Here is a 14,662-nt window from a genome sequence, read left to right on the forward strand (position 1 = left end):
ATGTATATCTATGTTATTTGTGTTGACCTCAAATTGGTCCATTCAAGACAGCTCCCCAAAATGGATAACCCCAAATTAGTCTGTTTCACAACAGGAACTTAATTTGGTAAAATTATTTTATGTTGAGGTACAGAATTCAGCGGCAGGAATCCAAGCAAATTTTTTTAAATCCCAAGAGGGTTGAGATAATGTGGTTTGTGAAGTATGTATAGGCTTTAAAGGATGGGGAAACTCTTGGCTTTGATTGAAAAGAATTAAATGGGACATGTTTTGAATAGAATCAGGAGAAACTGGAAAGACTTTAAAATGTTTAAAGATCAAACCAAGATTTAATATCTAACACTTTCTTTAACATGCTTGGAACAACCAAAAAAGATTTTGTTTAAAGAAGGAATGGGTTGTTGGCACATAGGAAGCCATTTTGATCTAATTGTCATGTTTATTTCATGTTAATTCTGATTGAGTATAGGATAGTATTTAGTGTTTGCTTCATGGACTCTTCTCCTGTGTTTGTCTAAAAAGAACAAAACGTTACAAGTGTACTGTGAAAAGCTTAATAACCATGACTGAGGAGTACTTGTGAATGATTGTGTTTGAATGATTGCTGTTGTGTGTTTTACCCCTTTTTTTAATGTCCTGCGATGTAACAAAACATGAAATGTCAGGAGCTTCATTTCTTTCCTTTTTTGGAGGGGTGATGTTACAATGGTGTCAAATGCTATTCAGATCTGCAATGTTGATATGTGGGCAGTAGAAATCTAACACCGTGGTCATAAGACAGGGAAACAGATTATGACATTTTGGAAACATTCTATAACTGACATTTCTTTTGAATGATGGAAAGTTAGTTGATCATAGTGAATAATAAGATTCTGAGGGAAGAGATTCTGATCCAGGAAAAGAAGAGCCCTGTTTAGAAGTCACCTTGGACATTAAAAGGGACCAATATGTTTTACCTGCTATTACATTTCTTCACTACAGAGGCTCCACTATGACTTAGACTATAAGCTAGAAACTTCCAATCTCTATTTCCCTAAAGGAAATCAGGAGAGAATCTTTCAGGGATGCAACATTTTCAATCACTATCTTAAGGACTGTAAAGAAGTGGTCTGCTTCTGTTCAACTCTTCTGATAATCTTAAGTGCATGTTAATTTTCTAAAAGTCATCTTTCTTTCTGCATATGTAATGCAGCTAATGTCCTGGGGACCTGGGTTTGAATCCCACCACAACACATGGTGGAAACTAAATTCAATAAAAATATCACCTGGAATTAAGGATTTACTGATGACCATGAAACCGTTGATGATTGTTGGAAAAACCTATCTGGTTCACTAACGGCACAGTGGTTAACACTTCTGCCTCACAGCGCCGGGGATCTGGGTTCGATTCCCGGCTTGGGTCACTGTCTGTGTGGAATTTGCACCTTCTTCCTATATGCGTTTCCTCCAGTTTCCTCCCACAGTCCAAAGATGTGTGGGTTAGGTGGATTGGTCATGTTAAATTGCCCCTTACTGTCAGGGGATTAGCTAGGGTAAATGCATGGGGTTATGAGGATAGGGCTTGGGTGGGGTTGTAGTTGATGCAGACTCAATGGGCTGAATGGGTTCCTTCTGCACACTAGGATTCTATGATTCTATAATGTCCTTTAGGGAAGGAAATCTGTTGTCCTTACTCGGTCTAGCCTACATGTGACTGTAGACCCACAGCAATGTGGTTGACTCTTATCTGCTTTCTGGCAACTACAGACAGGCAATAAATACTGGCCAGCTAGTGATAGCCATGTCCCACAAATGAACTTAAAAAAAAATGTGTCTGTGTGTTTGGGAAGTAAGTGATTGTTGTATTTTGCATTTTGGGTTTTGTCACAACTAAATGTTCATTTTTTCTTTTGATTTTAAATTTACAAGAAAGCCCATTTTGTGTCTGTATTTAAAATTCACAGCACTGAAGGTGGGGGGGAGGCGCTTAAAATACACCTCAGTCATACTGTATGTTGAGGTTAATAGAGAAGCGGGAAGAAGGGAAAATTATCCCACTGCAACAGATTTTAGAGATATTTGCGTTATATTCACTATATCATAGCAATCTAGATGTGCTGCCATTTTCTGAGTCTGTATTAATTGAACTTACAGACTTAGTAATTCTTGCAAATAGAGTTCAGCTTCAATGGCACCCTATATGCTCAAATAGATGGTGTTGCCATGGGATCCCTTCTCAGCCTAGCTCTCGCTAATATTTTTGTCTCTTTCTATGAGAAAGAGATTTTCAGTAGAATAACCCTGAAGCCTACTTGTGACTAATAAATAAACTTTAACCCCTTTCAATACATTTCAATTAACCAGAACTTGGTGTCATATAGGCAGATTTTTAGGAAAATAGATTGTGCTAACTAATGAAAGTATGACGTATTTCAATTATGTTTGCTGTCATGGAATGTTAGAGGAGCTGCATAGTTGCCAATGGCAATGATTCCTGTTGCTATAATTGGTTTCACAGCTGTCTTCTCGGAATGCATGGACAAAGTAAAAGAGAAATGATCAGAGACACATTCGCAGTTGAACTGACGTACACTAAACATATAAGCTATGTGATTGTACTCAGCAAGTGAACAATATCAGGTCGTCCAAGTTATCTTTTCTGTTAGTTCATAACAATCAGTTTACCAAAAACATCCTGACAAAACTGCGTTTCCCTTTTAGGTCTATGGACTTTTGACCTGACTGTAACGCAACTTCTACAGGAGAATATTCCCGAATTCCAACGAGGAATTGTAAATGGTGTACAAAGTTCAATGAACTATTTGATGGATCTGCTTCATTTCATTATGGTTATGGCAGCTCCTAACCCACAACATTTTGGACTCCTGGTTATTATCTCAATTATGTGTGTAATAGCTGGACACACAGTTTATTTTGTATACATAAAAAGAAGTGATGCCCAGGTGGTTTTGGAGCAAGACAGAAAAGTGAGAAGGACTACTAGTAAAATGGAAAAAGCTGAATTCCTCCAAGCATCACAGGATACATACAATACTGAAGCAGGCCTCATCTGAGACTTCTACCGTTGATCAATCTAGATTGTACATTTAGGCAACTTTCCCAGAAGAAAATGCAAGTTCTCTCTCCCTCCTTCCCATTGTGACACAGCCAATACTTGGATATTCAACTTCTTCCTCCACTCATGTAGAAGTATGAATGCAACAATTTTACCGTATCTAACAAAAGTTTGTGCATAAAAATATTTTCAACAGATTCTAAAATGATTATTTAAATTTTATAAGTCATCCTGTAGTGATGGAAGAAACTTATGGATGCTGGAAACTAAAACTGATTGTGTTCCAGAAAATACATTAAGCAGTTGTGCTTTCCTAAGTTGCATAAGTATTGTCTTCTAATCACATAAAAGGTAAAGAGAAAAGAATGCCTTTTTCTGGTACTTTTATCAAACCCTGAGTTGTTTTGCATTTACTCTCAGATACGTTGTTAGTGGGACAGATAGAAATAATAATTGGGGTAACTCCCAATGGCTTCTTGGAAAATGTTCCTTGTTCCATTTATAGTTGTGAGGAAGTTGTCATTTTGTGTATTTTAAATCAAAAATACAATTTTTAACAATGTTTTGTACATTCTGTGAAGGGAATTTTAAATGGAACTGGAGACTTAGCTGTTGGTCTTTCACTCTGATCCTCCTGTCAGGTAAAGAAATGATACCTGTATGAAACCAGCAGTCTTTGTTTAAACTTGTAGGTTAGAATGTGATGAAATCAGAAACTCGAGTCAGGAGAGGCTTACCAGCGAGGTAGGTTTCCTTTGTAGTTTCTTTGAGTGCTAAGCCACCAGCAGCAGGGAGAGTGTACCTTTAAACCCCTTCACAAACCATAATTGAGGCCAGTTCTGGAGGAGTTGGGACCTGTACAGGTTGAATGCTTGCAAATGTTGGAGATGGGTCCAATTTCCTAGTCAGGCAGCATACTCATGCTGTTGGGGAGGGTTTAAATTAACTAGGCACGAGTTCATTAGTAGGAACCATGTTAGAGAGGCGTGCAAACAATTGAGAAACCATGGAAACCCTACAGTGCAGAAGGAGGCCAATTAGGCCCAATGAGTCAGCACCAACAAAAGTCCTACCAAGGCCCCATTCCCACGATCCCACATATTTACCCCACCAATCCCTCTAACCTACGCATCCCGGTACACTAAGGAGCAATTTAGCATAGCCAATGCACCTAACCCGCACATCTTTGGACTATGGGAGGAAACCAGAATACCCAGAGGAAACAAATACAGACACGGGAGAACATGCAAGCTCCATACAGACAATAACTTAAGCCAGGAATCGAACCCAGGTCTCTGGAACTGTGAGGCAGCAGTGCTAACCACTGTGCCACCATGCCACCCCAAGAGAAAGACAGGCTGACTAGAGTAAGAAATTTTAAGATAAGGTCAGAGTAAGAGGGATTTCAATAAAGTTTATGGTGAATATGTGGGAATGCATGGAGTGAGGTAAATAAGGATAATGAGCATGTGGGGGAATGTGAGGATATGACGATAACAGAGACCTGGCTTAAAAAAGAGCAAGAGTGGATACTAAATATTCCTTGATACTAGGTGCTCAGGAAAGATGGGGGAGGAAAGAGGGAGGTGGGGTGGCAGTATTGATTGAGGAGAATATTACAGTGCTTGGTAGAAATGATGTCCTAGAGAGATCAAGGACAGAATATATTTGAGTTGAACTAAGAAACAAAAGAAGTGTCTGTATGAGGTGGGACTTCCTCCTGGAAAGGGACAGAAGTCTCGCCTAATAACCATTAAAGCCCCGACAACAAAATGATTAAAATGGGTGAGCCAGCTAACCGGAAGTCACCTTTCCCTGATATTTGAGCCGGGCTGTTGGGGAGCTCATTCTCAGTGTATCACCAAGCTCAATGTCCTTGCTTTTATATTCTATGCCTCTGTTTATAAAGCCCAGGATTCTGTCTACATTCAAAATCACATTTCTTTCAACTTGCCCTGCCACTTTGAATGATTTTTGCACCAATATTTCCAGGTCTCTGTTCCTGCATCCCTGATAGAATTGTATCCTTTAATTTATATTCATTCTTCCTACCAAAATATCATTTCATACCTCACTGCATTAAAATTAACCTGCCACCTGTCCACCTATTCCACTCGCCTCCTTATGTTCTCTTTCACCTCACCATTAACCTCCTCACAATCATAAGTTTGTGTCATTTGCAAATTTAGAAATTTATTCCACGGCTCCAACTTTGCTGGCAAGTCTATTATGTGGCAATTTAGTAAATACTTTTTTGGACAAGGGTGCATGTAACATTTGCAATCCTCCAAATGTTTTTCACTGTCACTGTATTGAAGGAAGTTTGTAAGATTATGGCTAGTGTCTTTGCAATTTGCTCCCTTACTTCCCTTAGGAATGCATCTCATTGAGTCCTGATGATTTATTATCTTTAAGTACAGCCAACATTCCTATTGTCCATTTGTCTTGTCTTTCATCTGTCCTTGTTCCAAGGGTTAGCCTCACTGTGAACAATCATTCTCCACTGCTTTCTATTCGCTGCTGCCCTCAGTGCCTATCCCATAGAGAAGCCAGTCTGATATCCATTCATGCCACCTGGGGAGTTCATTCTGTACGTTTTCCAAGTGTTTTACTTTATTACTTTCTTCCAAACACTGGTCCTGTTTCCGTCACATGTCCAAAATATGTGAGGTTCTTCGTTACCATTGCCTGTTCCAAGTTTCAATGGAAAGGACTGCTTTCTCTTTAAAGGCAACCATTAGGTTCCATTGACATTTTTGTTCTCAAATTTATGATTCCAAATCATGGTCAAATCTGTTCTGAGCCCACTGATTTGGACCCTCCACAATTAAGCATTTTTACTCTAAATTGCCCATTCCTATAGGTTGGATTTTACACCTCCCACACCAGGCATTTTTATTTTGAGCAGGGATGGCAGTGGGGGAACACAAAATATGTCAGGTGTCCAGCCCATCTCCTTCCTGCCCAAGCCCAACCCATTCCCCATAATACGGAGGTGGGAATGGCACCACTAGACTTTTAGGCCTATTGAGGTCCTTAGTTGCTTAAGTGTCAATTAAGGATCTTGATCCACTTCCACTGCCAGAACATTTGGGCAGCGGCACACAGACCTGCCATGCTCATTGGGCACCACAAGGACTGGTGTGTGTTAATGACCTTTTCAATCATCTTTTGATTTAATGTTTGTTGTTTCATTTGTGCTTTGTTTTTATTTTGGATGATTTCCCCTTTAAGGGGCTGCCCTCTTTGCTTTGCCCTTCAGTTTATTTAAATTGTTTGGGCAAAAAGAATGGCTGGCTTTTGAAGCTTCTTTTGTGAAAAGGCAGGAAGGGGAGAAGATCAACTGGAGGCACATGCTGTGACTTGTGACAATCCCCACACTCCCAAGATGTTATCCCCATTATGGTCCACCCTACCTGCTCTGCAGAAGCCACCCCCCAACTCTCTCAACATTCTCACCCCTCCTGGCCTGATTCCTTCCCCCCACTGGAAAATCTCAGTGGGTCTGACAGCACATGTGGGGAGGGAATAGAGCCAACATTTCGAATCAGGATGATCATTCATCAGAGCTGTCTCTGGAGTCACAGTCATCGTGTCTATTGGTGAGAGATATCTGCAACCTGCTAGAAGAAGGTTTGTTTGCTGTTATGACTTGTGACAATGCTTTACAAGTTGTTACAGTTATGAGGTTTAAAAGATTATTATAATTTAGGACTGCAGCTTTAAATGTAGGGTAAATGAATGGGGACATATGACCTGTTCTGGAGTCTGCCTGACGGTAAGCCTAGGTAGTTTGAATGTTACAGATCGCAAGAAGGCTTGGATTGTTTTACTGTGAAGAAGGTGCAAACTATTTGTGCTTGGAGATCATGGCAACAGTCTGAATTTACAATGAGTAGATTTGGAATCTTCCAAAGTCCTAGAAAGGCATTGAAGTGATTGGGTTGTAAACAGTAATGCTGTAAACTATTTACTTCTAAAATAAAAGGAATTAGGATCAAAAATAGCTAATTAGCATTTCTACATGGTGGCAAAGTTAAGCTATTTCACATTGCAAAGGGGAAAAGAGTTGAAGGAAGATATTTTTGAGATCAGGTTACAGACTTCCCTACCAGTCTCTGTTTGGTTGGCACAGAAAATGACTCTTTGGCTTTGCAAGCAATCAAGCCAGATGCAGGAAGGCAATGGTCTCTGGTCAAAGACTTGCATTCTGTAGCAGCCTTCTGATTTTGGGAGATTTGTTCTGGCATGGCTGGGAGAAGAGGAATCATTGGAACTGGCTTTAATGGTGGTGATGGATTTAAGAAACTCTGAAGCAAAGTGCCTGAAGACAATCAATCAAAGTTACTACCCAGCAAAGCAGGGATACAAGAGCTCTTTGCAAGCTGGGAGTAACTGTGGAAAGTTTGCACAAGGACTGCAATCCTGTATAAATTGCAATGGGTTGTAAACATATTAGGGGAATTTTGCTTTCTGCAGTTAGTGTGAGATGCTTGTTAAAATATTGTTTACCCAATGCTTTTTTTTTATAGTCATTTGTTTCAGTAAAAATTTTAAAATGTGAAATTTTGTCAGGCCATTCTTTCAACAAATAAGTGGAAATTCGAAATTTGTTTAAAAAGTTATCAGTCTTTATGGAAATCATAACAAAGTGACCATCAAAATGAACATGTTTTTCTGTTACCTGATTCATAAGAACATAAGAACATAAGAAATAGGAGCAGGAGTAGGCCATCTAGCCCTTCGAGCCTGCCCCGCCATTCAATAAGATCATGGCTGATCTGAAGTGTCTCAGTTCCACATTCCCGCCCTCTCCCCATAACCCTTAATCCCCTTGTCTGTCAAAAAGAAGATTGAAGAAATTGGGGCTTTTTTCCCTTGAAAGACGCCGACTGAGGGGGGATCTAATAGAGGTATATAAGATTATGAAGGGTATAGATAGAGTAAACAGAGGTAAGCTATTTCCTATGATAGAGACACACAGGACAAGGGGCCATGGACTTAAGGTGAGGGGGGAGAGGTATAACACAGATATTAGAGGGAGGTTTTTCACACAGAGGGTAGTGGGGGTATGGAATGCTCTGCCAAGTAAGGTGGTGGAGGCAGGCACGCAGGAGTTGTTTAAGAGTAACTTAGACAGGCACATGAGTGGGTTGGAGATGGGTGGATATAGGAGATTGTTTTAAATAAAGTTCATTAGCATTAGGACGTCCCTGGTAATGTAAAAGGATGTGGGATGATAATTTTTTTTCTCTTTTCATTCACAGGTTTTAAGTCAGTCTGCCTTGTTGACCAACAAGGGGCATACACGCGATGGGTCGTACCTGGGCTGCTCTTGGTTGTTCGAGATTGGCCTAGTGCTTCATGTTGTTAGTGTGTGCTTAAACTGGACCAGATACTGGGCAAGACGACAGCTCAGTGACTATCACTGATTGCTGTGCAGACACATGGATTCTACCATAGCTTTGTGAGAGACATAGCCGTAACCCAGTTGACATCCCATAAATGTAAAAGACAGATAGATAACTGATAGCTTATTTGCCAGTAATGATAGGAATGTTGCATATGATGATGCCAAAATGAACAATGCTCAGGTTCACGTCGTTAGTTGATATCCCACAGGCACAGAGTGTCATCAAATGCACAAACCGTCTTGAATCCGTGGATCAACCAGAAGTATTTGTCAACCCCAAGGCTGTCCATTCCATGAATGTATTGTCGCTTTTTTTTTAACCACAAGTTATTTCTTCAGGTATATGTGCAGGATTCCTGAAAAGCTGCCATGATGCTTTCATCCATTGCCAGTCCAACTTCTCTGATGTTGTTGGACCCACAAACAGATGGCTAGGAGACCAGGGATACCAATTTCAAACTTGGCAGATGACACAAATCAGAAACTGGATCACTGAATCCCAACAGCACTGTAATGAATGGGAACAACCCACTAAACATATTAGTGAACAACCATTGGCATACTTAAGATACTGAGATAGATATGGATTCACCCTTCATTATAGTTAAGTTTATTTATTAGTGTCACAAGTAGCTTACATAAACACTACAGTGAAGTTACCATGAAAGTCACCTAGTCACCATACTCCGGCACCTGTTCAGGTACACTGAGGGAGAATTTAACATGGCCAATACACCTAATCAACATGTCTTTCAGACTGTGGGAAAAAACTGGAGCACCCAGAGGGAGCCCACGCAGACACGGGGAATGTGATTTGATTTGATTTATTATTATCACATGTATTAGCATACAGTGAAAAATATTGTTTCTTGTGCACTATACAAAGCATACCATTCATAGAGAAGGAAGCGAGAGAGTGCAGAATGTAGTGTTACAATCATAGCTAGGGTGTAGCGAAAGATCACTTAATGCAATATAGGTCCATTCAAAAAAACGGACGGCAGCAGGTAAGAAGCTGCTCTTGAGGCAGCTGGTACATGATCGCAGATTTTTGTATCTTTTTCCCAATGGAAGAAGGTGGAAGAGAGAATGTCCAGGGTGCGTGGGGTCCTTAATTATGCTGGCTGCTTTGCTGAGGCAGTGGGAAGTGTATATAGAGTCAGTGAATGGGAGACTGGTTTGCATGATGGATTGGGCTACATTCACAACCTTTTTTTACATAAGAACGTAAGAACTAGGAGCAGGAGTAGGCCATCTGGCCCCTCGAGCCTGCTCCACCATTGAATAAAATCATGGCTGATCTTTTCATGGACTCAGCTCCACTTACCTGCCTGCTCACCATAACACCTAATTCCTTTACTGTTCAAAAATGTATCTATCCTTGCCTTAAAATCTTTCAATGAGGTAGCGTCAACTGCTTCACTGGGCAGGGAATTCCACAGATTCACAATCCTTTGTGTGAATAAGTTCCTCCTCAACTCAGTCCTAAATCTGCTTCCCCTTATTTTGAGGCCATGTCCCCTAGTTCTAGTTGCACCCTCCTGTGGAAACAACTTCCCTGCTTCTATCTTACCTATTCCCTTCATATTTTTATATGTTTCTATAAGGTCTCCCCACGTTCTTCTGCATTCCAATGAATATAGCCCCAGTCTACTCAGTTTCTCATCATAAGCCAACCCTCTCAACTCCAGAATCAACCTAGTGAATCTCCTCTGCACCCTCTCCAGTGCCAGTATATCCTTTCTCAAGTAAGGAGATCAAAACTGTACACAGTACTCCAGGTGTGGCCTCACCAGAACCTTTATACAGCTGCAGTATAACCTCACTGGTTTTAAACTCTATTCCTCTAGCAATGAAGGGCAAAATTCCATTTGCCTTCTTAATTACCTGCTGCACCTGCAAACCAACTCCTTGAGATTCCTACACAAGGACATCCAGGTATCTCTGCACAGCAGCATGCTGCAATTTTTTACCATTCAAATAATAGTCCATTTTGCTGTTATTCCTACCAAAATGGATGACCTCACATTTGTCAACATTGTTCTCCATCTGCCAGATCCTCGCCCACTCACTTAGATTATCTATATCCCTTTGCAAACTTTCAGCATCCTCTGCACACTTTGCCCTGCCACCCATCTTAGTGTCATCTGCGAATTTTGACACACTACATTTGGTCCCCAACTCCAAATCATTTATATAATTCGTAAACAATCGCATCCTAACACTGATCCCTGAGGCACACCACTAGTCACTGATCGCCAACCAGAAAAACACCCATTTACCTCCACTCTGCTTTCTGTTAGTTTTAGTATCTGGCGGTCTTGGGCAGAGCAGTAGCTGTGACACAACCAGAAAGAATGTTTTCTATGGTGCATTTGTAAAGGTTGGTGAGAGTAGTAGCTGACAAGCCAAATTTTCTTAGTCTTCTGAGAAAGTAGAGACTTTGCTGGGCCTTCTTAACTATAGTGTCGGCGTGGGGGGACCAGAATAGGTTGTTGGCGATCTGGACACCTAAAAACTTGAAGCGCTTGACCCTTTTTACTTCATTCTTGTTGATGTAGACAGGGGCATGTTCTCCTCTACACTTCCTGAAGCCGATGATAATCTTCGTTTTGTTGAGGGAGAGATTATTGTTGCCACACCAGTTCACCAGATTCTCTATCTCATTCCTATGCCCTATTTTGTCATTGTTTGAGATCTGACCCACTACGGTAGTGTCATCAGCAAATCTAAACATTAAATTGGAGGGGAATTTGGCCACACAGTCATAGGTGTATAAGGAGTATTGTAGGGGGCTGAGAACATAGCCTTGTGGAGCACTAGTGTTGAGGATGATCATGGCAGAGATGTTGTTGCCTATCCTTGTTGATTGTGGTCTGTGAGTTAGGAAGTTCAGGGTCCAGTCGCAGAGGGAGGAGCCGAGGCCCAGGCCATGGCGTTTGGAGATGGTTTCATAGAAATAATGGTGTTGAAGACTGAGCTATAGTCAAAAAATAGGAGTCTGACATAGGTGTCCTTGTTATCTAGGCGTTCCAAGGTTGAGTGCAGGGCCAGGGAGATGGTGTCTACTGTTGTTGTGGTAGGCAAACTGTAGTGGATCCAGGTAGTCCGGGAGGCTGGAATTGATTAGTGCCATGACTAGCCTTTCGAAGCACTTCATAATGATGCATGTCAGAGCCACTGGCTGATAGTGATTAAGGCACACTGCTTGGTTTTTCTTAGGTACCGGGATAATGGTCATCTTCTTAAAGCAGATAGGGACCTCAGATTGTTGTAAAGAGCGGTTGAAGATGTTTGTGAATACTCCCGCCAGCTGATCCGCGCAGGACCTGAATGCTTGTCCAGGTACCCCATCCGGGCCAGTCGCTTTCCGTGGGTTGACCTTTGAGAAAGCTGCTCTGACATCTGCAATGGTGATCCCAGATACAGGTTCATCCAGGGCTTCCAGGTGGGTGTACTCTCGCTGACCCCTTGCTCAAAACAGGTATAGAACGCATTAAACTCATCAGGGAGAGGTGCCTTTTTCTTGTAGCCTATTATGTCTTGCAGATCTTGCCATAGTCAGTGAGGGTCTGTGTGGCTAGCCTGGGATTCCAGCTTGGTCAGATACTGTCTTTTGGCATCTTTGATGGATCTCCTTAGATCATATCTGGTGTTCTTGTATCGATCAGGGTCTAGGCCTCAGACCTAGACTTCAGCAGTGGATATCCCTGTTCATCCATGGTTTTCGTTTGGGAAACATGTGGATTTGCTTCTTTGACACACAATCTTCTATACACTTACTAGTGAAGTCAGTTACTTTAGGGGTGTATTTGTTCAGGCTGGTCACAGAGTTTTTAAATAGTGACCAGTCCACTGACTCCAAGCAGTCCCGTGGGACATTATCTGATTCCTCAGACCAACATTGCACAGATTTTTTTGATGGATTCTCCCGCTTCAGTTTTTGCTTGTAAGTTGGGAGCAGGAGTACAACCTTGTGGTCTGATTTGTGAAAGTGTGGGCAGGCAATAGAGTGGTAAGCATGTTTGATATTTGTGTAGCAGTGGTCTAGGATGTTTGGGCCTCTGGTGGAACAGGAGATGTGTTGATGGTAACTTGGTGGTACGCTCTTGAGTTGGCCTGATTGAAGCCCCTGGCCACGATGAACAAGGCCTCGAGATGTTTCACCTCAAGGCTATTTGTAGTTGCGTATATTTTGTCCAGCGCAATCTTCACATCTGCATGGGGTGGGATGTAAACTGCCATCAGGGTAATAATGGTGAACTCCCGCGGAAAGTAGTAGGGCTGGCATTTTAGCGTCAGCTATTCTCGGTCAGGACAGCAAAAAGTTGCCAGTGTTGCTCCGTCTAGGCACCACAAGGTGTTGATAAGGAAACAGACCCCACCTTCCCTAGCCTTGCCTGAGGCTGCTCTATGGGGTCCATTCAATAGATTGAGAAGCCGTATGTTTGTAGGGCGCACTCAGGTGAAGCAAGAGTGAGCCATGTCTCCGTGAAACAGAGTACACGCAGTCCTTCAGTTCTTTTTGGAAAGTGAGTCTAGCTCTATGTTCATCTGGCTTGTTTTCCAGAGATTGAACATTTGCAAGCAGTAATCTGGGGCGGTGTGTGTGTGTGCGCGCGCCTTGGAACACTCTCACCTGCAGGCCTGCACATTTTCCACACTCCCTGGAGTGACTGATTCTTTTTGATCCTGGGAGATGGTGAGAGTAGTTTGGACACGACTATACTCTTAATACCACAATGTGCAGACCCAAGCCAGCAATTGGACCTGGGTGGCTGGCTCTGTGAGGCAGCAATGCTAACCACTGTGCTGCCCCTGTGTCATGGCCTCTAGAATGGTTATCGGTTCTGCACTCTTAATCTTGCTGCTGCACAGTGTTTTTGACCTGCAGAAGGAACAAGGCATAATGCTTAGATCCACTTTAGATGATCCTGGGGAGGAGGAAAAATACAAAATAGAGGAAGGTGATGGGGACCATGCAGCACCAACTGCTCACATTGCAGCCTGGGATTCCAGGAATGTCCTTATTGATGTAAAGTTCATTAGGCTTTATCAATGGATCCATGTCACCAGTATATCCAACAGCCACTCTTTCCAATCCCTCCATCTCAATGACAGTGAGAGAAATCAATCCTGCAAACAACCAGCCTCCCTTTCCATACCCTCTCAGTGGTCATGTCTTCCCACTCAAAACTAATAATGCTTTTCACTTAGTAATCAAGAATGAAAAACTGATGCATATTTATGTAGCTTAATAGGAAATTTAAAACGTTATGGCCAAGATTCTCCCCAAAAAATTCTAAGTACCCAATTTGCAGGAAAATAGGATCATCTAAAGTGGATCTAAGCATTATGCTTTTTCCTTTCGTGTGATTTCCAGAGTGAATCTCCAATACTCTGCATCACAGAGTACCCTAGCAGGTATCTGAAAATCCTTCTGAAAATCTGTGGGTGGCACGTATTCCTGCCGGAGAAGCCAGCAGCATAGCACTGAGCAGGCCACTGTGCATGTGCCGAACTGTTAGCGCAGAGATTGGCATATGCGCAGTGGCCCCGAATTGCCAACTTCCAGATCACTGGTGAGCCCAAACGCTGGCCAGCCCTACAATCCCCCCATCTCTGGCCTTGCGACTTCCCCACCCACCAATCGCTGGCCTCCTGGACCTACCCCGGCCAGCCGTGATCTCTCTGACCCCACAACCCCCCATGGCCAGCCTCGATCTCCCAATTCCACCATTTCCCACCCAGATGGCCAGACCCAATCACCTCTTCCCTCCATCTGCCTGCAATCCCAATTGCAGAGTGGCAGTGGGAACCCTCCACCCCAACTAATCGCACTCCTAATAAGTCTCCTCAATAGGCCCTGGCTGCTCTGGCCCCACCCACTTGGCACTACCTGATGTCTGGTGGGCAATGCTAAGATGCCTCCACTACACCCTCATGATTAAACTCTGCTCACCAAACTGCTCCCACTATCATTTTGCTTCCCATCCCCATCTTCAAGGTCACCAGCATCCCATTCCCATCATTGGTCCCATGGTCAAAGTGTCCCTTATCTTACTTCACAACAATTGGCAGCTCCATCGGGCAAAAGAGTTTGATTTAATTTGATTTATTATTGTCACATATTTTGGGACACAGTAAAAAGTATTGTTTCTTCAGTGCTATGTAGATAAATCATATCGTTACAG

At 42.3% G+C, this 14,662-nt stretch overlaps 1 protein-coding gene across 1 annotated transcript in view; it reads left to right on the forward strand.

Moving 5' to 3' along the window:
* LOC145359764 (ferroportin-like) overlaps nt 1–3,053 on the forward strand; it is a 42,428-nt gene extending 39,375 nt beyond the window's left edge. Inside the window, 1 exon segment of the mRNA XM_080214545.1 lies at nt 2,701–3,053. Coding sequence (XP_080070671.1) covers nt 2,701–3,053 — 353 coding nt within the window.
* The last annotated feature ends 11,609 nt before the right edge of the window (nt 3,054–14,662 follow it).

Source organism: Carcharhinus amblyrhynchos, chromosome 2 (genome assembly GCF_965287045.1).
Source record: "Carcharhinus amblyrhynchos chromosome 2, sCarAmb.v2.hapA, whole genome shotgun sequence".
NCBI lineage: Eukaryota > Metazoa > Chordata > Chondrichthyes > Carcharhiniformes > Carcharhinidae > Carcharhinus > Carcharhinus amblyrhynchos.